General features: G+C 37.8%; 1 protein-coding gene across 1 annotated transcript; it reads right to left on the reverse strand.

Annotated features, from left to right (window-relative positions):
* Positions 1-1,018: 1,018 nt before the first annotated feature.
* Positions 1,019-24,095, reverse strand: LOC106928796 (serine/threonine-protein kinase DCLK2). The gene is made up of 16 exons (XM_015005283.2): positions 23,170-24,095; positions 21,830-22,836; positions 14,737-15,125; positions 11,644-11,770; positions 10,880-11,005; positions 10,526-10,614; positions 9,807-9,879; positions 9,483-9,588; positions 8,705-8,762; positions 8,394-8,513; positions 7,844-7,990; positions 7,642-7,775; positions 6,940-7,017; positions 6,598-6,694; positions 6,167-6,247; positions 1,019-6,063 (listed from the first exon to the last, which is right to left on the reverse strand). The coding sequence occupies exons 2-16, from the start codon at positions 22,257-22,259 to the stop codon at positions 5,938-5,940; spliced, it is 2,181 nt and encodes a 726-aa protein (XP_014860769.2). The 5' UTR covers positions 22,260-22,836; positions 23,170-24,095; the 3' UTR covers positions 1,019-5,937.
* Between the last annotated feature and the right edge of the window lie 666 nt (positions 24,096-24,761).

Below are 24,761 nucleotides of genomic sequence, written 5' to 3' on the forward strand. Positions count from 1 at the left end.
TTAATATTGAAGAAAAAGTACTTGTACCATCGGGAGATTATTTTATTTATCGGAAAATGTCTCACCATGTGTGAAATTATCTGCCATTGGAACTAGTACTTTTTCATCAATATTAAATAATTATTGACTTAAAACAAGCTGCTATTTCTAGCTGATAATCCTACTTGAGCACAATTTCTGTAATCCCCCCCAGGACAAGTGAAGCACCCGCATGTATAGAACAAAAGAGCTTGGATGAAAACAGACTTCCACTGGACTGACACTGGACACAGATGCCTGTCTTATGCATTACTTTAAATACACTTTCTTTGAAGGGCTTGGATGAAAACAGACTTCCACTGGACTAACACTGGACCTAGTTCCAGACTCTTCAGCATTTTATGCATTATTTTGTACACTTTCTTTTGAATTACCCTTTTGTACAGCGAGATCCTTAATAGCTATGACTAGCTACACTGCAATAATGTAATATATATGAAAAGGTACTAGTTCTAATGGTATGTCATTATAATCTGCCAATGGAACAAGTACCTTTTCAATATTAAGGAATTATTTACTTAAAACAAGCTTCTATTCTTGCTGAAAAGTTATTTTTTCCAAATTCACCAAGATATTTACACTAGAAACTAGACCAAAAATACTTGGTAAGATTTTGTGTTTTTGCAGTGTAAATGCTGCAAATGTCAAAAGACTTTAAAAAATTTACTACAAAGTAAGTGATTGCAGGCATGAACCCAAGCAGAATCAAAATGTGATTCAGCAAACTCTTAAACTCAACCAGGTGACTGACTTGTTTTTATCAACAGATGCAGGAAGTAGGTCACATTAAAGGTGGAAATGTTTAATGATTTATTTTTGTCTGTCCAGCTTTCAATGCCCACAGTAAATCTGTAGATGTCTCCTAAACATGAGGAAGTGCACCTTTAAGGTGTTTTCCCCTCTCTGTAGGAAGCTGATGCTAAAAGATGTCACAGCTGCAGGATGTTTTTATATTTAAAAACACAACAGTATACAGCTGTGTCAGCAAGACTTTTATTTCACAGTTTAATTCATCTTTTCTCAACACAAATAAGGGATTCATCATTTCCACCCAGATCCCAGCAAACATACACGTTTTCACCTCAACACACATAAACATTACAGCTTATTGAGATTAAAACATGTCATTAGAAAACACTGCTGTTCCCACGGTTCCTTCATGTCAAAACTTGACTCATTTTATCAAAGGCATCTCAGGAAGAAAATGTTTTACCCAAAATTATCTACTGTATATATTTCAGTTATTACCATGTTGTGGCTGAGTTAAATGAACATGAAGCTCAGTCTCTGCTTTTTTGAAAAATTAGACCAATTTCCTTCAAAATTTGGATTTTTGTCACTTCATGCAAATGAAATTCAGTTTCAATCAATAATAATGAGGCTTGAAGTGATGTAAACACACACACATGCACACACACACACACACACACACACACACACACACACACACACACACACACAAACAAACAAACAGGGCCCAGTAAGTAAAGCCACCTGAGTCAATCTGCTTGGAAAAATTCAGTTCAGCTACATCTTATCTTCGATCTCCACGTTGCACAATCCAACATTCAATAAAACATGAACACTGCATGTCAATAAAGCTTTATCTGTGATTTAAAGAGAACCGGCCTCAACGTTTCACTGGGAAGTTTACAGTTTACAACCAGAAGGACCAGAGAGTTGCTTCTCTACTTTTGGTTACCTGTCAGGGAGACAGAAAATCAGTAGCAAAAACAAAAAAATAAACTATTTACTGCAAACTAAAATGTAAATGCAGATAGTATTAACCATTGCTGCATACATACTTTAACCATTAAGTATTAGGGCTGCACTAAGAAAAAGTAAAAAATTTAATTATGAGAATAAAGTCATATGAGAATAAAGTCATAAAAATATGAGAATATAGCAATAAAATTACGAGCATAAAGTCACATGAGAATAGTTATATGAGATGTAATATTTCAAAAATAAAGGTGTAATATTATGACTTTTTGTGGTAACACCACAACTTTACTCTCATATTATTCTGACTTTATTCTCACAATTTCATTATTTTATTTTCTTAACAAGGCCATAATACTTTGATATTTTCTTTCAATTCTGGATTCATGTTTTCTTTTTTAAGTTTTCAGTTTTCTACTTGAGAGTTTATCTGCAAAAGTAAATAAATTTGGGAAAACACTTTTTTTTTTACAAAGAGTTTGAAAAAGTAAAACATTTTATCAAAGATTCTGATGAACTGAATAGTTTTCCTCTCAGTTTTGACTCAGGCGTCAGCAGGACAAACAACAACAACAACAACAACAACAACTGAAGGCTCCTCTTGGTTTGGTATAAAGCAAAGAGAAAAGAATTAAGACCACTGGGTTCATAGCAGGCATAGAAGGTCAAAGGTCGAGGCGCCAATCCAGAGTTTGGCTGAAGTTTTTCTCCCAGGTGACAGCAGCTCAGAAAGACGGGCTTGTTAGAAACTCAATAACAAAAGTTTACGCAATTTTACACCCCAGTGATAAGCAGAGTGGTGAAGGATGGATGATAACAGTCTGAGCTCATCAGAAACTTTTACTACCCAACTTCAGATACACGTTTCTGACTGAATACATTTAAGAAACTAAAACATTTGACTGCAGACAACTAAATGCAGCTAAAAATCTGTTTCCATCAGCAAAAATCAGGTTTTGTTTTTTTTATTTTATTCTATTTACATTTGTGCCTTGATGCACCCGATTCAAATCACTTTGGCCATTATTAGGAGTTTGTAAAACAGGGGTGTCCAAAGTGTGGATCGGGGGCCATTTTTGGCCCTACAATCGATGCTGTTCAGCCTCTGATCACAAGTCTGACGTGGCAAAAACTTGGCCAACAAACAGAGAAAATAAGAATTTGAAAATTTTATGTTTCTGTTAAAAGGCAGCACTCCAAAGCCCTGTTTATGGTTTGGATCTTTAATGATGTACAGTCCATACAAATGTTTTAAGAAGGTAAAACTTAAAAAATAAAATAAATAAAAATCACAATTTTTGCATTTTAAATTAATGAATTTTGAGGCCTGCCAGTGGCTTAAATTTGCCATTTTTGGTGAATCAATTGGATACCACTGGACTAGTTCATGTATGTTCAGCTGCTTCCCATTGTATAATAATTGAGCCTAAATTGTTCAGTTAAAGTCCAGTTTCTTCCAAATCTTTACTTTGGTGATGGAGGCTTTTTATGTGTCAAAATCAGCCCAAGAATGGCTGAATTTTAACGATTTCGATGAATTTGAATGTTTGTAGATTCAGGAGAGCCTCCAGCCAAACTCTGAGTGAGCGACTCCAACCAAAGGTCAAGGCCATGGAAAGGTTGCATCACTGCATCAGGTCAGTGCGTTTATTCAGACACTTTCTTTTCAAGTTTTATGGACGGGAACTGCTTCCCCATTGATGCAAACACCCATCTCAAAAGTTCCTCTTTCCCAAAAGCGAAAACATCAAACAGACACGCAGCTTTGGACAGACAATTTCATGGAAAGTGCAAATGGAGACGAACGTTAGTTGGATGTAACATGATTATAGAAAAGAAAGAGATTCATTGATGTTTGCTACCTTTCCTTACAGGTCATCACCAGAAACCCTGAATCCCAAATATCAGTTTTTTAACTATCTAAATACTGAAATTACATTTTAAATGCCAAAATGGTTTATTAGTTATGTGAAAAATCATTTTCTTTAGGTAGGATTTTTTTTGAGGCGTTGATGATGAGATTGTTCTTTTCATTTGTAACACTACTTATTCTTCAATCTGCTACTGTTTTCCTACTTCACAACAGACTCACACAGACACTGACGGACAGAACGGTATCTACAGTATTTACAGACTTACCCTTTTATCTAAAATGATATAAAGTGAGGAGAAGCAAAGAGCTCATCGTTTGCTGTGCCCTTAAGTTCAGTCCAAATGCATCTTTGAAGCGATGCTTGAACAGTTCAGGTGATAAAAATGGACGTCAGTCAGTTGATCAGGAATAAAACAAAATGTTTTAAAGTAGGTGAAGGTCTGAAGAAGCAGAAAACAGACTGAGGCTGAATCCCATTTCCAAAGGTCAGATCAAATCTCTTTTCGAGACTAAAATGTCAATATTTTTCATATTTTCTAACAGTATTCAGAATTATTACTAACAAAAGTATTTTATTGTCTCTGTAGTTTAAATTATAAAATTTGGCTTTAAATCCAGCAAGGTGGAGAAGAACAGGCTCTGCTGGCTTTTAAGCATTTTATTTAAAACCAAGCTCCAATATTTACAGAAATCGTCTTATTTCAGGTATACTAAGACATTTGTACAAGAAACTGGACCCAAAATACTTGGTAATATTTAGTGTTTTTGCAGTGCAGCCTGGATATGATGAATAGGAAATGGGATTCAGTTCAACAGATGTGTTTTGAGCTCCGACTTTTTTTTCTTGCTCATTATATCTTAATTAAAAGCCAAAATTCAGATTTGCTGCCTTCATTTTTCCAAGATTCTTCCAATCAACTCAAACTTCAGTTTATAACCAGACAAAATATATTAAAAAATTGTTCCTTCTGGAGAAATATTTCCAAAGATTCTGCATTATTTTTATAAAGATGGGAATATTCTGGTAAAAAAAAACAAAAACAAAACAAAAAAACGACTGGATCAGCAGCGCAGACAGGCACAGTGCTCAAATATCTCCTCAGCAGGTTGATGACAAGTAGAAGAAGACGACGACGTGAGTCTTCTCCAGGGAAGGAGAGACAAAAGTTGGACATATTTTCAGATAAATGGAAGACATCCTGGCTTGGCAGGAACTTCAGAGAAGGTTAGAGCCGTAAAATCAGTAAAGTCCCGTTTAAAGTTCATTCCAGACCACAGCGTTTAACCAGGAAGCTTTGGTCCGTTCAGAGGCGTCGTGTGTTCATGGACGTCCTGCAGGCAGCAGGGCCTGAGCAGCGGCGCCTGTTTTAACGGATCAGAACCGGACCGTGTGCAAAACCTTCTGGAGATCAATTGGCACGCGCTCTGGACGGTTACCAGGAGACAAACTGGATTTAATACTGGAGAGACTGGTCTGGGGTAAGTAACCAGGAAACTCAGTCCATGTCAGAAGACCAGAGAGAGAGAGAGAAATAAACTTTGGGTTTATTTTAAATTGTGCAAACTAAACGAGTTTGCTGGAAATTAAAATAGATTTAAGGCTATTTTGTTTAGAAATGAACCCAATTTCTGCAAACTTAAACATGAACTATAATAAACCTGATTTAGGGAAAAGAAACTAGATATACGATTAGTGATTGAGTTTCCATGGAAACAGGAACCAGAATCAGATGTCCAAACTGAGATAGTGGGCTTTGTTCAGTTTTTGAGAGCAAAGGCAAATTTCTCAAACTTATTTAACATTTCTGGCCAGATCTGAGGGAAAATCCTGCAGATGTGGTGAATAAATCTGTAAGGATTCGTCTGCCTGTCAGTAGCTGCGTTTCCACTGATCAAATCTTTTCAGTTATGCAAGTCATCTTTTTTCAGGAAACATGGCAACATTTTCAATAAAAGCCTTTTTTTCCCCAACATTAATGGGATACAACAGTTTTGCACAGACATGTAATGGAAACGCAGCTACTGGACAGTTTGGTTTCAGATGAAACGCCACCTGGTCCCTAAGATGACGTTGGGAAAACTTCACTTTGTGTGTAATTCAGTCACTAGTTGAGCAGCAAAAATGCATTTGAGAATGTTTAATTTCATCTGTCTATATTTTAAAGTTTTACTTTCCTAGAAATGAAAGGGAGCCGCTTGCAGGTAAATGGAGACTTTAGGAAGATTATTTGGCTCCCAGTTGGTGAAGCCTCTCCAGACTGGATCGTGCTGGTTCCCTCAGACCAGTGGGACTGGGATGCGGCCTAAACCAGCGGTGAGGGAACTTGTTTCGTCTCCAGAATCGGAGACTCGCGATCCGACTCCTGCGCGTCTTCGCTGCCGTGATCTTCAGGGCCGCTCACAGCGTTGGACTCTCCCGGCGCCTCGTCCTACAAAAACAGCAACTTTACCACCATCATAAACACATTTCTACACGGTAAGAACCGAATCGCTGCAGCCGAGTGGAAAAACGTTCATCGTTATGTTTCTTACCGTCACCCAGGAGTGGGAGAGGACTTCCTCTGCAGTGAACCGAGCGTCGACGTTCACCTGCAGCATCTGACTGATCAGCATCTGAGGAGTGTCAGCAGTTAAAGACTGGTCTGATCGGAGATGTAATAACATCTACAGACGTCAGAATGGGACTTTTAGCTTCACTTTGATTTCTGATCAGTTTTGTTGCCATTTTCTGCTCCGAATGACCAAGTTTTAGTCTAAAACAAACTAAAACAGACAATCATTTGTTTTCAGTTCTTTTTTTCTCAACAAGATATTAATGTACAGAGATTTTGACTGAATTTATGGTCATTTCAAAGAACAAACAATGACTTGTATCCCTGTTATTGGGTTATTGATAAGCTGTAACCTTGGTTTACTTTAACAGGTTGATATCTGACGTTTATTTTTCCTAAACTGAGCCGAACCTTTGCTGAGAGGCTGATGTTGTCCCAGTCTGGAGATGGAAACTCCAGCTTCCCTCTGAGGATCTGATCAAACAGTTCCTCCTGGACGTTGTTCTCACTGCGGGACGTAAAGCAGAGTTCTGTTAGTACAGACACAAATAAAACACACTGCAGTTAAAGTTACAAAAATATGCTAATTTTTATTGAATCTGTTGAAAAAAGTGACAAATATTCCAGTTTTTCCCACCAACTCAAACATAAAATAGGAAACATTCATAGTAACATGAAACCAACACAGGATGATGTGAATAAAAACATTTATTAATAATTTCCTGGTTAAAGTAAAACGTTGCGTTTACTGACCTTCTGAAAGGTGGGAATCCACAGAGCAGGATGTAGGCGATGACTCCAGCCGCCCAGATGTCGACCTTCAGACCATAACTAGAAGAAAACATCAACATTACTGGCTGTTTATGAACTAATGGGAAGATTTACTCACAAAAATATGGAAAATAAACAATCTAGCAAAACACAAAGAGCAAGAAGAAATCCAATAAAAATGTGTGACTTGCATAATTTTAGATTAAATCCAAATAAAATCTTCACAAAGACGAGATGTTATCACTATGAAAAGTATTTATTGCACATTTAAGACATTTTTCTTTTGATTAACAAGACGGGAGATCTAAAGAATCTTTATCATTTCTGTCGCATAATAAAAACATCCAGAAGCAAATAAATAAATTTATAAAGGAAAATAGAAAAAACATCCATGTTTTTCAGTAGGTTTAAAAAAATATTTCATTTTTAGTCTCTGTAAATCTGAACTTTTAGCTTAAATAGGTTTATTAAAAACCAATGAAAACTTATTTCATTTAGCAGCTTTAGAAATGATTGTTGGATCTCTTTGTATAGACGCAGTAAAATTAAAAACTAAAATCAACCATCCATAACCAAAAAATGGATAAAGAATTTCATCAATTAACGAATGGAAAGAAAATGATGTGGGAAATTCAAAGGAGCACTGGAGGAACTGGCCGTTGTGCTTTACTTCCCGTCTCTCACCCGGTCTCGGCGATGATCTCCGGCGCCACGTACGTCGGCGTGCCGCAGACGGTGTACAGCGGACCCTCCACCACCGTGGCCAGACCGAAATCCCCCAACTTCAGGGACTTGGTGCCGTCCGGATACTCGCACACCTGCAGAACGAAAGCAGAACTGAGCGCCGCAGAGCTCAGGTGAAAGCAGAAGATGATGCGCTTCGCACCAGCAGGTTCTCTGGTTTGATGTCTCGGTGCACGATGTTCATCCGGTGCAGATACTTGATGGCTCCGGCCAGGTTGAACACCATGGCGCTGGCGTCTCGCTCGCTGTACTTGGTGGACGAGGTGATGGCGTCGAAAAGATCGCCGCCCTGAAGGAACCAGTTAAACGTGGAGAATGGAGCTTTTATTTATTCATTTAATCATTCAGTAATGATTAAACAATTAATAACACATTGAGAAATTTCTTATTTGTTTAATCTAAGCTTAATATTATCAGTTTATTTAGTTTTGGATTTAAAAAATGTATTAACAGTATAAGATCTGATCCTGGAAAATGCATGAAACAGACAAAAATACAGAAATGAGCCAAAAAATGTTGAGAAATATGATTTTTTAAAAATCTAAGCCTAATATCAATATTCCTTCAGTTTCTGACAGAAAAAACAAAAACAATAACGCTAAAAAAATCTGAACATGAAACGACTTTGTTTCTAATTTAAAGGTCTGATATTGGTGGCTTCAGGGTCAAAGGTCAGAGGTCAATCAGAGGACCTTAACGAGCTCCATGACCAGGAAGAGCTGCGTTGGCGTCTCGTCCACCTCGATCAGCTGGATGATGCTGGGATGTCGGACCCGCCTCAGAACCGCCACCTCGTTCTCTATCAGGTGTTCCTGTTCAGACAAACGTTTTACCCAGAAAACATTTTATTCTGCTAAACCAGGTAAAAAAGTTAAACACAAACTGATGGTTTTAAGCAGCTTGTCAGCTTTATGAGAATTCAGTTTGTTATTAGTTTGGATTGTTGCAGAGGAGCGATGATAAAACTGTTTTTTGCAGAGTGAGAGCTGGAAGCAGCAGCTACCTTCCCGCAGCATCGAGCTTTATCGATGATCTTCAGAGCGAACTCCTGCCCCGTCGACCTGCGGAGAGAAACGAGCAGGAAGAGTTCAAACCTCCAGCTGATCAATCATTTTACTCTTATCAATCAGCAATTCCTAAGTTTAAGAAGATTAAATGAGTTTTAATTAAAATATTTGGCAGAGAAAATGGATTAAAACTGACAGATTATTTTGGTTTGTGTATCAATTATTCTGATGATTTATTGATTATTTGGCTGTAGAGTTTTCATGTAAGCCTTGTTATTAGGAATGCACATAAAATAATTTAGTTCGTTTTTAAATAATAAAACAGACATTAAATAAACTAAAATGCAAAGACAGCATTCCTTTAGTGACGGCTTCATTATTTATTATGCAGCTGATAAAATAATTATTATGTATTTTTCTGCTTAACATCAATAAAGTAAAACTGATCTGGTGATCAATCTGTGGATCAATCAACTAATGACTGGATAAAAAAAGGTGATAAGTTTGTTTGTTTTTTACAACAACTGAAGATTTACAAAGGATTTTTTTATCTGAAATAAAAAATACTTTTCTTTTCTATAGTTTTGGCTAAATTACTGCTCTAATTTAGTTCTTTGAAAAAATGGCCTTTTTTGTACTAAATTACTTATTTAATTACAAATGTGCAACAAAGGATTCTTAAAATGATTATTTTTGTATTTATCCAATTAGTCTTTTAATTTAAAAACATGAAAATCATCTAACTACTTCCATAGCGTTTAAAGTGAGGTTTACCTCTCCACACACTCCTTCACCACGGCAAAGTTTCCGTCTCCGATCACTTTTCCCACCTTGTACTTCTCGTTGATGGTGGAGGACGAAACGGATCGGTTTCCGTTCACTGAAATAAAAAAATAATTATTTTATGAATAATAAGAAGCACTAGGAAAGCTAAACTCAATCTGCTGCTTCGTCTTCATCTGCGATTGCTTCATCTCAAACATTTCCTGGATCTTCAGTGGATTTTTCTAATAATAAAGGCTAAAAACTGTCATGTTTTTAAGAAACAACTCCAAAATCTTCATTAAATTTCATTTTTACCACAATGGAAGCACAAACCTTCCTCTGCGTCGTCGTCCGGCTGCTCGGCTTCCCCGTTCACATCCGTGGAAGACGCACGGCGAGGCGAGATCTGACGGTAAAACGACAGATGTTAGGGAATAAAACCAGGTCCGATCCGAGGTAGTACTGTAGGAAATCTGAATTATAAACTGAGAAGATGTTTTTAGATTTTAATAGCTTTTTTTTTTAGTAAATGTAAATATATTTGTTGAGAAAGATCCACATTTATGAGCTGCTTCCTTTTTCAAAGCCATTTATAACTTCAAAACAATGAAAATTTGGGCTTTTTACCTGATTTTTATCATTGTTTTTGTTGTCTATGTGATGAGGTTTTAGTCATTTTTCTTAATGCTTCATAGTGTTTGTAATTTGATGCAAAATAAAGGTGATAAACTTTTAAAGGAAACAGGACAGAAGGAAGAATCACTCTTATGTAGGAGAACTGCAGTAGCTTCCTGCAGCCACCAGGGGGCAAACTCTGCTCATCTCTTTTTACTTTAGCAGCAGAAGAAACAGAGTCTGACCTTCCTTATTCTGAATATGGAAGAGATTTTCTTCCAAGTTTCTGCTGCAGAAACAGTTCGACACTAAACTCTTTCAGGTTCGGTCAACTTAATTTAAATCAGTTTAATCTGAATTAAACTGATTTAATTCAGATTTTCCAGGAAAACAATCTGAGAGGAAACTAGTTTTCAAACATAAATCGTCTCTCTGACCTTTAAGTTGCGTCGTGTCCCAGGACTGGTGGGAGACGGACTGGACCTGTTGGACTTTATAGCTGACTGGGATCCTGACACCTCATTGGCTGCATGACGGAGAAAAGAGCGATCTGATTGGTTAAAACGTGTTCGTATGTTTAAAGTCACCGAGTCGTTTTAAGATCCATAAAACAACTGAAAGAAAACATTTAATCAACTTCAAACTTTCTAAACGTATCAGTATGCCCAAAATATACAACTCAATGGTTGGTTGGATGGTTGGATGGATGGTTGGATGTTGCTCTTAAACCAATAAGCTCCTAAACTGGTTCTTAAACCTGTGTCTCCATGGTAACCGTCCTGGTTCCCCACCTGAGCCCGGCGACTTGGTCCTGGATAAACCTTTGGGTGGAGTCCTGGAGGAGGAGAAGCCGGAGCTGCCGGGAGTTTTGGGGGGTTTCTGAGGAGCGGCTGGACGAGGCGTCTTGGTCCTGCACTCTGAAGACGGACAGATGGACAAATGGACAGATGGACGGTAAAGTTGGTTACTTTTGTATATGTTTCATGTTTCTATCAAAAGTAGGTTTTAAATTTTCATGTAGAAACTCTTCAGGTTTTGTTGATTTTCAATAGGAGCTGCTGTAAAACCAGGAGAGATTCACCGATAAATCAGCCATGATTTTCTAAACTTAGGATGGATCAGCCGAAACTGATCATGATTGTAAAGGAAGCTCCATTTCTGCTTTTCAAAGCTGTAGAATTGTATAACTGTGCCTGTTTGCAGCTATTTTAAGGTGTGAGTGTAAACGTTGAGTTGGCCTGCAGCAGATTATTTGGATTTAAAATGACAGGAGGCCTTAAAACAAATGAATGAGAATGAGTTTGTGCAAAAAAATGTGATTTTCTTGTTTTGTGTCGGCCATAAACCTGTCCTAACCTGTTCAACGAAGCATAAAACGTCACCTTTAAGAAACCTTTCATGTGTTTTAAGCTCCAGGTTCACTCTGATGTGCAACACTGTGGAATAACCTTGTGTTTCATAACACTGAGGGCCAAAAATATTCTAGATATCCAGAATATTTCATCAGATTTTGGAGGAAAAAATTCAGCCTTGAGTTTGTGTTTCTGATGCTCACCGCTCACGAAGGCCGCCGTTTTCCCAGAATGCGTCAGAACAAAGTCGTCCTGCGCGTAACGAAACTTCTCCGGCCCACACGCCATGAACACATCGTCATCCCCGAAGAAATCCTGCAGACAGGTCAGCTGCACACGCACACACACACACACACACACACACACACACGCACACACACACACACACAGATTCAGTGACTGAGGGATTTCTTTTCTGAGCGGAGGACAGATGGGAATATTTAAATCATGTCTGCAGCTCTTCAGCAGCTTCTGACAGACAAGAAACAAACAACGGCCTTGAGGATTACAGACAAAGTGTTCATCAACACGGATCTATGCAGACGGAGAAACGGAGAGAGAGAGGAGAGGTGAAGAAAAGAGGGATCAGCAGAGGTATGAAAGGAGGGATTAAACGGAGGGAAGCTGCAGCAAAGTTCACACCAGGTCCTGAGATAAACTGTCAGGATTTACTGCGATAAAATATAATACTTAGTAACTTTGTTTAATTTTGTACAGAACACTAAAGACTGGAACTGGAAGACATTTTAAATGTCCAAACTAATAATAATGAATAAAATAAAATATCAACCAAAACCAAAAATAAAATAGATTAAGTGTTAAAGTTAACGTGAATAGTGATTTATTGGATTGGGTGTAAAATTAAGTTCATACTTCTACATGCTACTCTTCAAACTAAACCAAACATAATGAAAATAATGCTAATCTATGGTTCAATATCTAACAAAATCACCTCAACTTAAACCAAATTTGGCCTAAAAATGTGAAAATATTTGAGTATTTCATTTTGCTAATTAAAAATGTGATTCATTATGAGCTGTATTATTGAAATTATGACATTAAATGATGTATTAAAGAGTTAGCTCCTGGCTAACTGGGTTCGTCCCCTGAGTTCAGGAGCTTTTCTGTCTGAAAGGTCCATAAATCAGAATTAAGTGGCTTAACAGGAAGGTGTCCAGGTGTAAGCAGAGAGAAAACGGTGAATGTTGAGGCTCTCCAGAGAAATGAAGGATTATATTTGTCTCTGCTGAACTCTGAAAAACCTTCACTTTCTGTAAAAGCTCATTTTACACAGCAGAGGTTCAGGTTCCCACGTTTGGTGCTGATCGTTTTCATTTTCCCTTTGGATCAATAAAGTACTTTCAATTGAATTGAATTGATTCTGCGCTACGAACTCATGCTAATGCTATTCTGTTTCCATGGCAACGGCGACTCCTAACAATTCCGGAACCGGATCCTCGACAACTTTCCACGTGCCGGTTCCTTGGCGAGCCGGTTGCCATGGAGACCACAATGCAGGGTGAGAGATGGCGTTTCTCTCCAAGCAAGCTGAGACGTGAGGACACACACACACACACACACACACACACACACACACACACACACACACACACACACACACACACACACACACACACACACACTTTGGCCTTGCTGCATTCATGCTGAGGCCAACAGAATAAAAGCTTTCATTGGGACTGAAGTGCCTTCAAAATAAAAGTCCCAGTTTAAAGAAAAAAAAAACAATCAGCATTTTTATTTTAAAAAGAGAATTTAATTAATGTTTTTAAATGGTAAAAATTGTGAGTTTTATGTGACTCACATAGTTAAATGTTTTAATATTTTATGAAATTAGATGAAAGGTTTAATTTGAAAAGAAGAAACTTTGCTATTTAAACCAAGAAAAACAACTTTATGTTGGTTCGATGTTGTGATTTCAAACTCCATGAAGCCACTTAATGTTTGAAATATAAATACAAGATAAATACAAATATAACCTTTAATTAAAAATATTTTTTTAAATGCGTACTTCTGTTTAAACCATGTTTTAAATAATTTACTAAAACACTAAATTTCTCCTCAGATGCATATTTTTTAATTCTAGGAGCTGCATTGAAATATTAAACTAATTTAAATTCAGGTCAGATGTGTCTCTGTGCATCCATCATCAACCTTTTACAACAAAAACTAAAATTAAAAGTAAATATGAATTAAATCCCATTTAATCCCAATAAATTCACAGCAGGTCATCCTAAATGTTCCTATATTCCAGTTAAAATCAGCCTGTTTAGCTCTGCATATATTAAACATTTCCATTTCAGAACTCTTCCATTAAATTTCAATACATGGAAAACCACTAAAAAACTTTTTCTTTGCACTTTTTGCGGCATAGACATGCATAAAACCTCAACAGCAACATTTTAATGTGAACAAAAATTATTTTTAAGCTAAAATTAAACAACTGTTTCAAGGCTGCATCCCAGGATGCTTTTATTTTGAAGGCAGTGAACGCTGCTTTATTATCCTTAAGTGGATGCTGCATCCACTCTGACACAGTCAGGGTGTGTTCATCTCTGCATGACTCAATAAAAGCTTTTTTCTTCGCTCAGATCCGAGCTGCGTTCACAACAACAAACGGCCTTCAGTCAGTTTTCTGCTGCCTCTGCTTTCCTTCAGCTTATCTGCAACTTCAAATAAAAACCTGCCTCTGTCCAAAAATAGCTCCGCCGGTCGGCCTGCGATAACTTTAAATCCTCGCACCAAACCGAGCTGCAGAGCGGATCAGAGTGTTCAACAACTGGACTTTAGCTGACGGCTGCAGTTCTGCTGAGCGCCACAGAACGACCCGAGCCGTAAATTAGCGGTTCTGTTGAGGAGTAATTCTGTAATGCGCTTTAATTTGATTTCTGGCTCGACTCAGACGGCTTTGTTCGATTCTACTTCACCTAATGGGAATCACAAGCTGCTGCAAATGCTAAAGTTTTCCTGAATAAAACAGAAACGCAGTGAAAGAACCATAAAATCAATAAGTTAGACGATAAAATGACACAAAGTAATGACATTTCATAAGATTAATGTTTGCATTTTTAAAGAAAATAATGCAATTATTAAATATATTATATTATCATCTCGTTTGGTGAGAAATAATTGCACATTTTGTTGAAAAGTATGCAAATCTAACTGTAGTTGTAGCTTTATTCATAACTGACACATTTTACTGTCTTTGTTTTAAATAAGCTGCTGATTTGAACAGATTTCCTGATCTCTGGGTGGAACCGTAAAGTCAAGCGCCCCACCTGCTTCCCGTCCAGGGTGTAGAGCCTCTTCACGGCCCCAGAGTCCAGCTTGATGGCCTCCGTAATGTCGGCCAGCACCTGTTCGAAGGAGTGCGCCGTCTTCTTGTTGAGCAGGATCCTCACCGCCTTGCGGGGCTTCACGCCGCTCCGGATCACCGTCACCAGTTTGGGTTTGATGAAGTCTTTGCTCTCCCTGCCCTCCCGACCTTCGGGCCGCTCTTTGGCGACGGCGCTGGCGGTCGTCGACACGCCGGTGGACGCCGTCGGGGTCCGGCTGGAGGCGGACGTGGCGGTTCCAGAACCGGCGCCGGGCTTCCAGCTCGGGACGGAGATCTTGGTGTAGTCGACCTTCCGGTAAGGTTCGTTTGAGGCGCAGACGTAGCACTCGCCTGGACGGGAAGGAGATAAGGATGACGCATTTAGAGCAAAATATCAACGAGAAAACGAGAAAATTTACTGCTTAGATAAATCGAGTAATCGTTTATTTACAACGGCGTATTAGATGGAAAAAAAGGAGTAAATTCAAGCCAAAAAATCAGAAATTTTGAAATTAATCTTAGAAATTTTCTAAAGAAAAATTCAAATATCAAATGTCCAAAATTTTCCAGTTTTGAAACTCAAAACTTTGATTAATCCTAAAATTTCTGAGATTTTTTTCAGCAAATTTTCAACTTTTTGAACTCATAAATTTCCTTGTTTTCTGGAAACTTTATCAGATTAATCTAAAAAAAAAATAAATCTAGAAAATTTACTGGGATTAATCTTAAAATTCCTCAGGGGTTTTCTTCTAGCAACGTTTTTATTTTTCCAACTCAGAATTTTATTGTGTTTTCTAGTAAACCTCTGAAAATCTCAACATTTCAGATTTTCTTTCTAGCAAATTTTCCAGTTTTGAAACTCAGAAATTTGCAAGTTTCTTCTAGAAAACTTCCAAGACTAATCTCAAAATTTTATTGTTTTTTCTAGAAAATTTTCAACTTTTCAGGCTCATAAATTTCCTCGTTTCTGAGATTAATCTCAAAATTTCTGTTTTTTGATGTAAATTTATTCTACTTATGTCTTCAATGCCCCTAATATGTCGATACCAGAGAAAAATTATAACTTGACATAGAAAAAAAAAACATGATGCTGTATTCATACAGTACTTTTGTATGAATATCTGCCTGTTAATAAGGATTAACTGTTTCACATATTTTATTCTTTCTTCTTTTATTTTTCTTTTCTGCAGCCTAACAGGTTCCTAATTTATTTAATTATTATAATGTATGAACATGTCTAAGTTTACGAATGTGAGAAACCACAATTTTCTGTCTGTATTTAATACAGCTGCCACAAAATAATAAATAATAAATTCAGCATATGTGGACAATTTTAGCTCTTTGTCCTATGGAAAGATGGTCGGCGCTCTTGATAAACTCAGGTTTTTAAGAAAGTTATCAATTAATCAACTTTAGATTAACTCATTAATCAATACTTGCATCCCTGACGTACAGGGAAAAACTACAGATCAGCCGACATGTTGAAACACGAGGCAGTTGATTGAAGACAAAGTGACAGCCGACGTCAGATCAACTCTCCTGCTCTGTGAAGGACATCAGTCATCACGTCACGTTCAAGATCCAAGCAGAAAGACAGAAACTAACATTATAAATCCAGGTAGGTAATTAAAACAAAGAGCAAACCACTTGGCTCCTATTTCTACCACTATTGTTCTGCAGATTTTCTCCTTTAACAGAGACGTTGCCTCTGCTGCAAGAGTCACTCAGCTCAGGATTTAACTGGCCGATTAATAGCAGGTTACAAATAACAGCCTGAGAGCAGCAATTACACGCAGCGACATGCAGCCCGGTCGGCCAATCAGCGTCAGCGTTAACCACCGCACCGCGAGCAGGAGCTGCAAAATATCTGGTTTAATGGAGCAAATATTAAAGCTGAATGTTAATCTGCAAATTATCACCAGACTGATGAACAGCTTCTAGTTGCTGTTAGACTGGAAGCTGCAAAAAAGTTTATTTTTAAAAGTTTTTCAGCTTTTATTTTGAAAAGTCTGCATTTACAACGGTCAACTTCTATTGACACATTTCTTTTCTTACATTACAAACCGTCTTCTTGTTTGTTTGCTTATTTCAAAATACATTCAAGAAAATACATTTATTCTTTTTAAAGCCATTTTGGTTTTTCTTTCATTCTGAAACCAGAAATTAGAAAAAAATTACAGTTTCCCTGCAGTAGATATTTCTGTAAGTTTTTAAAAAAAACGTTTTTAATAATGTCATGTAGATTTTTTTGTTTAAAATCTACCAGCATTGAACAGAAATCCACTTCTTGTCTCTTGGTGGAAAACTCAAGTAGCAAGGTAGAGCCACACAAAGATAAAATATAAAATATAAAAACAGAATCAAGAATGTCACACTGCACAGAAACAGCAGAATTACAACCTGAAATACTCTGCAGTTATTAAAACAGAATACTCCGATCCAAAGAAATGTGCAACCGAGTGCAATTATTTCTAAAAAATGTACAAAATGTGCAACTATTTTAAAACAAAAGTGACAATAAAACTGTGCAAACAACAAAAATGTCCAAATGACAGCAGGGATTTAATTTCAAATTAGAAAAACTGCAAATGGCATCAGAGATGTAAAGACTTTTCGAGTTTGTTGGGACCAGTGATGGTTATAGAGTCCAACAGCTGCTGGGAGGAAATATTTAATTTAGCAGGACCGACGGCAAAAACGTCCCTTTAGGAGCATAAAACTTGTTATTCCCTCAACCAAAGTCAACGGTTAGCATAAAGGAAGCTCAACAATATGTAAAACTGACAGAACAACCAAACCAAAAGACTAATGCAGGTTTATCTTCCTCCTCCTCCTCATCTCTGTATCCGTCATATTTCTGCCTCCAGACGCCACACACACACCTTCCCTCCCTCCAGGCTTTGTTCAGTGACCTTGTCTCTGACTTTCACTCTGTGATTCAAATGAGCTGGACAGGATTGCTCTGGGTTGTTATACAAACCGGGCCGATTCAGCCAGGACACCAGAACATCCTGTGTTAAAAAAAGACTGGATGGGAACCAAACATTCAGGCTGCGTTCACACCAACCCTGATAGTCCCTTTTAATCAAACTTTAGCTCCTTTGCCTAGATAGTCTGATTCGTTTGGGCCAAAAACATGAACTCTGGTCCATCTAAAAACCTCAGCCTCAGTTTGGTTGAAGTGAATTCTGGTGCAGTTCGAATGTATATATAAGCGACATATATAAGCGAACCAGAGACGGCTCCAAAACTCCATTCATGTTTACATTTTGTAAAGAAGGAAGTAGCACGCGTTCTTTTCTTGTGTCATTTTCTTCAGTGGTTCTCGGTGCAGCGCCCCCACAGGTGAGGAGGGGAACAGGTTTTTCAAATGGTTTGATTAATTTGATAAAGAGAACCACAGCAGCAAAAATTTTTACAAATGTTGCAATTTTGGCCCCAATGAAACCAGGTCTACTGGACTATCAGGTGTGGAAACATTCTTAGGCTACGATCACACCAGCCCTGTTTAGTCCACTTTAATCAAACCCTGGTTCGTTTGCCTATAAAGTCCAGTTCGTTTGGGGGTGTGTGAATGCGTAATCGAACGCTGATGTGGACCAAATAAAGCAAACTCTTGTCTGCCTAAAAACCTTTTGTCTTTTGCCAAAGACAAAAGAGAAATCCTTCAACCACTAAAATCTGATGCCACTCCATTTTAGTTTACATTTCATGAAAAAGGTTCAGACTTTTTGTGTCATTTCTTGTTGCAGCGCCCCCACAGGCGAGGAGAGGAACAGGTGTTTCAAATGGTTTGGCTCATTTGACACAGTGCAGTGTGAAACTGAGTGAACCACGGCAGCTGAAAATGTAACAAATGTTGCAGTTTTGGTCCCAAAAAATTGAGTCTTCTCAACTCTCAGGTGTAAAAAACCCTTAAATTTTGCTGCCATATTCCATTTTCCTTCTCAGAAATGCTGCTTCTTACAGCTTTTCATTGATTAACTCCACATTTTCTGACATTAGAACATGCTGAGGTGGAAAGCAGCCAATCATTCAACAGAATGCCTTCATGTTTTTCCAGAGAGAAGTTGTAAATGATGCATTTCCCACTTTGGACTCGGATTAAATCCGTCACGGTCCATTCTGCGTGTTAAGTGCTCAGAGTGACGCGTCTGTCTTTTAGAGCATCTCCGGCTGAACGGCTTCCTGCCACTAATGTTCATTAGAAGACCTTACAACCAGTCCAGCATCAATATTGATGATAAACTGCTGATACTAAGCTGCTGCTGCTGCTGCTCGGTTTCTCTCCAAGTCGCTTCAGGCAACAGAAGACATTGGAGACGTTGGTAAAATTACCCAGACATATTATTTAATGTCTTCAACTCTGAAAGACATTAAGCTCTGGAAGCTTTTTATCACATTTACAGTTTAATCATTTTATTTATATTTCAGTTTTGACAAAGAAGTTTCTAAAACATTTTGAATTCAATGTGGAAATTTAACCCGCCCGAGTCGAGGAATGAATATTAATGGCTGGGATCCCCTGAGACTTCCTGTATTGATTAGGAAATACTTCTTCCTCCCGTGATGTACACAGACATAAATAATTCAAGTGTGTTTGCAAAACAAACACAGGTAAAGAGCAGGATGGCAGGGTGCAGGTCTGATGGTGAACCAATCGGATGTTATCAATCAATATTATGGGCAGTTAAACTGGTGATAACAGCAGAGGAATTTGGCCACAGAGGAGAAAATGTTTGACATGTTTCAGCTGTTTACATGCAGATGGAAATAAATCATAGTAATGAAGAAAATAGTTCAAGATCTCAGGTCATCATTTAAAAAGATCTTCAGAAGTACAGATTATTTAGATTCTTAAAGGTTTTCATATTGATTTTTCTCATAGTTTTCATTAGAAACTGATTATTTTGTAGTTTTTTAAGATATAAAGCTAATCAGAAAGGCTGTTGCTGACCTGGAGAGTTTCTTTGGAGACATTTAGACCATCCGTGGTCCACAAAGTAGCGTTATCACAGATCCTTCCTCTTAGGACTAGTTAGACTAATAAACTCAGTCAGGGTTCATTCCACCTGCTTTGGTTTGTTTTAATAGTCTGTTACTGTTTTTAGCACAAATATTCATATCTTCTACATTTTCTTTGCACTACCAGTTGAACATTTCTTTTTGAACAACATATTAGGAGATGGAATTTATCATATCGTTCCTTTATTGTGAAAGAATATAGATTTACATTTATTGTTGTCTTGATCAATTTCAATTACTGATGTTGAGAAGAACTGACTGAAATGTTATTTTTACTATTTTCTTAACTGCTTGTTCCATTTGAGCACCATTAAATTTAAAAAATATGAATAAATGCAGTTAAAAAAAATGCAGTTTAGTGACATAAATGACATTTTGAGTATTTGGGTTTAGGGCGCTACTGAATCCAAGCCACACAGTTACCTACATATAAGCCATAAATAGCATTTTTATTGCCACAAAATATTGCAATAAAATTCAAAGTCCACATCACCACCTGGGCAATTTAAGCAAAATTTAATAACTGTACAGTAGATTTTCTCTTATGCTGTACACTGTAGTTTACAGTCAGTGTAAACATGCTTCCTCTCAACTTTAACTTTAGATAAATCTAAATTTTCCCGTGTTCCTACATTATTAAATGAAAACCATGTGTTACTTTTGGGGTTAAAGGTGAAGTCATTGCAGATATCATAATGCTTTTCACTCATGGTGCAAAAATGCTAACGATCAACATTCCTGCCGTCTTTAAGATTCCCTGCAGATGTTTAGCACACAAACAGAACTGACTGGAACCTGGAGGCTTAACTTTTGGTTTGGTTCTTACAAAGTCTGTTTGAAAAGCATTTTTAAAATCTTTCAAAGCTCTGTTCTTACACTGGTGGAAACAAAGAACTCTACCTTTACTATTTGTATTGGTTGAACGTCTAAGTTTTCACTGCGGCTGTTTAAAAGCTGCAGGTCCAACCAGACTCTGGTACTGATGTCTCAGTTCATGAGTCTGAGCACCAGATATGTTGCTTCTAGATATCAGTAACACGTTGCACCACTTTCTGACTGACTCTACCTAACAGTTTAGTGGTGGTCAATAGATTGATTTTACTGATTAATCAAATTTTTGGTGTTTGAAATCATGAATAGTTCTGCTAAAATTATGCCTCCTAATTAAACAATTTACAAAATTGTAGCCTTGCCCTAATCAGACTTAGTGGCTATGATGCATTTAAAAGCATTTAAATTATGTTAGACTAAAAACTGATGAGCAAAACCGATCAAATACAAGAAGATGCAGCACCATGACCTGCCACTGCATTTGGATTCTATAGGCTAATAATAAATTAGTGTTGGGCAATAAATCAATAATATCTATCACAACAGACATGTGATCAATATCAATAGATAATATGTTCGATACAACGTTCAATAATTTCACTAACTTTGAACCAGAACTGCACAGCATTCTGGGGGATGTAGGTAGAGAAAAGGCTTTAACCGCTCAACCTTTTGCCCTTTGGTTACCTAGCAACCCATTCATTCTTTGGTTACCTAGCAACAACCTGTACAATAACTTGCGCAGCAGAAGATTCAGGTTTTGCGTCTTATAACTGCATAAAAATAAAAAATAAAAAAAACAGCATGACGAGACAAGAAAAACAGCAGTTTCCTGCTTGAGAGGAAACTGGAAAAAACTGGAATGGTCACATAACCAGTTTGGCAGTATTTCAGAAATTTAAAACAAACAACAAAAAATCAATAATTATCCATTTTGACTGATATAAAAACGTGATATCAAGATTGATCTGTTCTTCCGCCATATTGTCCAGTCTTATAATAAACGCCTGAAGCCCTTCAAGTCCTTCAGACGATGATGGAAACATTGTGACATTTTGAAATGAGCCAATACTGTCATCATAATCCTAAGGATCATTCACACTAAGCAGAAATCAAGATGAATACCTTCAGCTTACCCTACTTAGCCTTAGCTGAAATATCAGACACCCAATCCTTCACTAGAGGAGGATTAGTCTTACCTTCCACCAGTTCGTCCATACTGGTGATCTTCTTGTTGCCATCTATGGTGTAGATTGCACGAACTCCTTGTGGCAGATGAAGGTTGTCTGCTAACGACCGAGTAAGTTCCATCAGCAGCGCGTCGTACGACCGGAACCGGTCACTAGAAACGGCGTACACCAGGCCCTTGAAGTACCGATCCCCGTTGCGGTAGAACCGGACCTTCTTGGCCCGCTTCTCTGAGGTGAGGGCCTGCAGGGTGCGGGTCCGGTAGTAGCTACAGTTGGCGCTGTGGGCAGGACTGGGAACCAGGCTGCTGCCCCTGGAGCTGGGGCCGGACCCCCCACCGCTGCCGGTGGAGTCATCCCGTTTGGGTCGGGTGGAGCGGCCCCGGCGGACCTTGTTACGTTCGTCGAAATGCTCCAACTCAAGGGTCTTACTGAGAGACATGGCGAATGAGGTTACAGTTGCACTCAGAGTTCATCCGATTTAAGATTCATATTCCAATACACCAAAATGAGTCAATTATTGATCAAGTGGTCCAAAACCAGTTCAAGAGGCCTTCTATTCCCATTCAAACCAGTCACCTTTGGTCCTCAAACAGTATCAAGTTTGACAAAATCCAGTTGTGATCTAATGTCACCAGTTCTGGTCCAGTGGAGTTCAGGAATTTGTCTTCACATCAGGGTTACTGTAAATCCAGTGGTTCTCTACCAAAGTGGACCTTAAAAATGCTAAACTAAGAATTTAGATATATTGTTGTTGGGCCAATCAAGAACCTCAGAGTTCTAGATGAACACTAAGAAGACCTGCCAGTCATCTTAGGCCTCCTATATTCAATCCCTGAGGCTAATTCACTGCAGTCTCACTGACCCAACCATAACCTCAGTTGTCTGGCTTTCGAACAAACCAAGTGAAACTAGTCCTGCTTTAAACCCAAATCAATAAACCATTATCACTCTGATCCAGTCCATTTTGGGGCTTTTTGGCTCAGGTCAAAGTTTAATCCTCAGTGTCCCGTCCATCCCTGGAAAAAAAAAAAGAAAAAGACAATCAGATGGTTTGAACTGGCAATACAGAATCCCCCAAAATCATGTTGGGTTTTTCTCTGCTAAATATTACCACGACATGATATTTAATCTTTTTGTTGCTTTTTAAAAAGAACAGTTAGGTAAAAATGGGTTGGTTTGGAGGACATCCTGTTGGGAAAATCCATTTAAATCAAGAACAAAATGCTGGGATGATTATAAAACCTGAGTACAGTTTGTCTCTCTCTTCATTTCATTGACTTGATCCATCAATCCGACCCGCTGCTGCTGCTAAGCTGCTGACAGACAGACAGACAGAGGGAGGTACCTACCAATAATGCCATGAAACCGGTTTGTTGCTAAGGAGCCTTTCTCCTCTTCCTCCCCCCTTCTCACCGCCGCCGCGTTCCGGACCGTTCCGGCGGACCCAGTTCGGGCGAACCGCTGCGGCCGAGCCTAGCCGCGCCGGGCCTGCGAGTCAACCCGGGTCGCGGGGATGCAGCGGCGGCCGGTTTCACCTGCGGAGGAGCGGGATGCGCGGAGCGAGGCGGCGGACAGCAGCATGGCCGCTGCAGCAGAGAGGAGACACCGGCTGGATCCACCCCGCCCTCCCCGTCCTCTCCGCGGCTGAACGTGAACAAACGTCCCTCCTCCCTCCCTCTCCGGTCCCATTGTCTATCTCTCTCTACCGTCTCTCGCCTTTCTCTCCTTTGTCTGATTCTTCTTTTAATTAATAATCACTTTAAATGCAGGTATATATTGAGCAAAACCACTAAATTTTAATACAGTAAATAAACCTTTCAATATTACATCAGCAAATCAAATTTAATGTTTACTTCAGTTATTTGTCCGTTTAACATTAAGTTAATACTCACTTCTATTTTTATTTTTCATTCTTTAAAAAAAAAAACAACGCAATTCTTAGTAGAAATAAAATATTTTAACCAGAAGACAAAAGGATTTAGAACAGTAGCATTTTAGTGTAACAGCTCCCCCTGCTGGTGTACGCAAGTTAAAGACATAATAAAGCGTGTATTCAATTAAAGTGATTTTAATTATAAAATCAATTATAGTTTAAATTGGGCTAAATTAACATTTTTTTATCTATTATCTATTAATGCATTCCAGTAATAGGGGGAAATATTTATTCCTTAGCTTAAAGATGGAGACACATCTAAAAAAAACTAACTTATTTATAAAAGAAGAAAAATGTTTGTACAACAGTTTAATTTAAAAAAAAATCAGAATTCAGTAAATTAAATTACATTACACCTTACTGTTACTGTACTTTATTTACTGCTTTATGTATGGTCTTGTATTTATTTAGTTTTTCATACTAGCTGTAACAATTTGGAATTAACTTTATTTATTATTAATTATTTTATTATCAGTCTTTCAAATAGGGTCTTTCATTTATTTATTTTTTTCTATTGGCTTCAGTATTTAAGAAATGGATATTTAGTTATTTGTAATTTTCTGTTTTATGCGTGCGTGCGTGTGTGTGTGTGTGTGTGTGTGTGTGTGTGTGTGTTTTCAAGTTTACATCTTAACTATGTTGTAAATCATATTTAACATAATTTGATGCAGATATTTCTTTCCAAATCTTTTTTTTCCACCTCTCTGATGTTAATTTCTACAACTTTAATTTAAAAAAATCATATTTTATTCGTTGGAAACATCAGAGTTGACTTATAACTATTGGCAAACCACCAACATGATTTACTGTATAATACAACTATGAGTTCATTAAAGCTAAATAGAAATAATCAGAAGTAAAAGCTAAAAAATGGCAGTGACATAAATATTTCTGTTATATTAAATGGTAAATTAAGGGATTAAACTGGAGGTGTGATAACTTCTGTTGTTATGAAGTCTGGAGAAAATCTGTTATTTGCTCATAAGATTTGTTGCTGCAGTTAAAATA

Source organism: Poecilia mexicana, unplaced genomic scaffold, assembly GCF_051168715.1.
Source record: "Poecilia mexicana isolate PSO_F unplaced genomic scaffold, ASM5116871v1 scaffold_18, whole genome shotgun sequence".
NCBI lineage: Eukaryota > Metazoa > Chordata > Actinopteri > Cyprinodontiformes > Poeciliidae > Poecilia > Poecilia mexicana.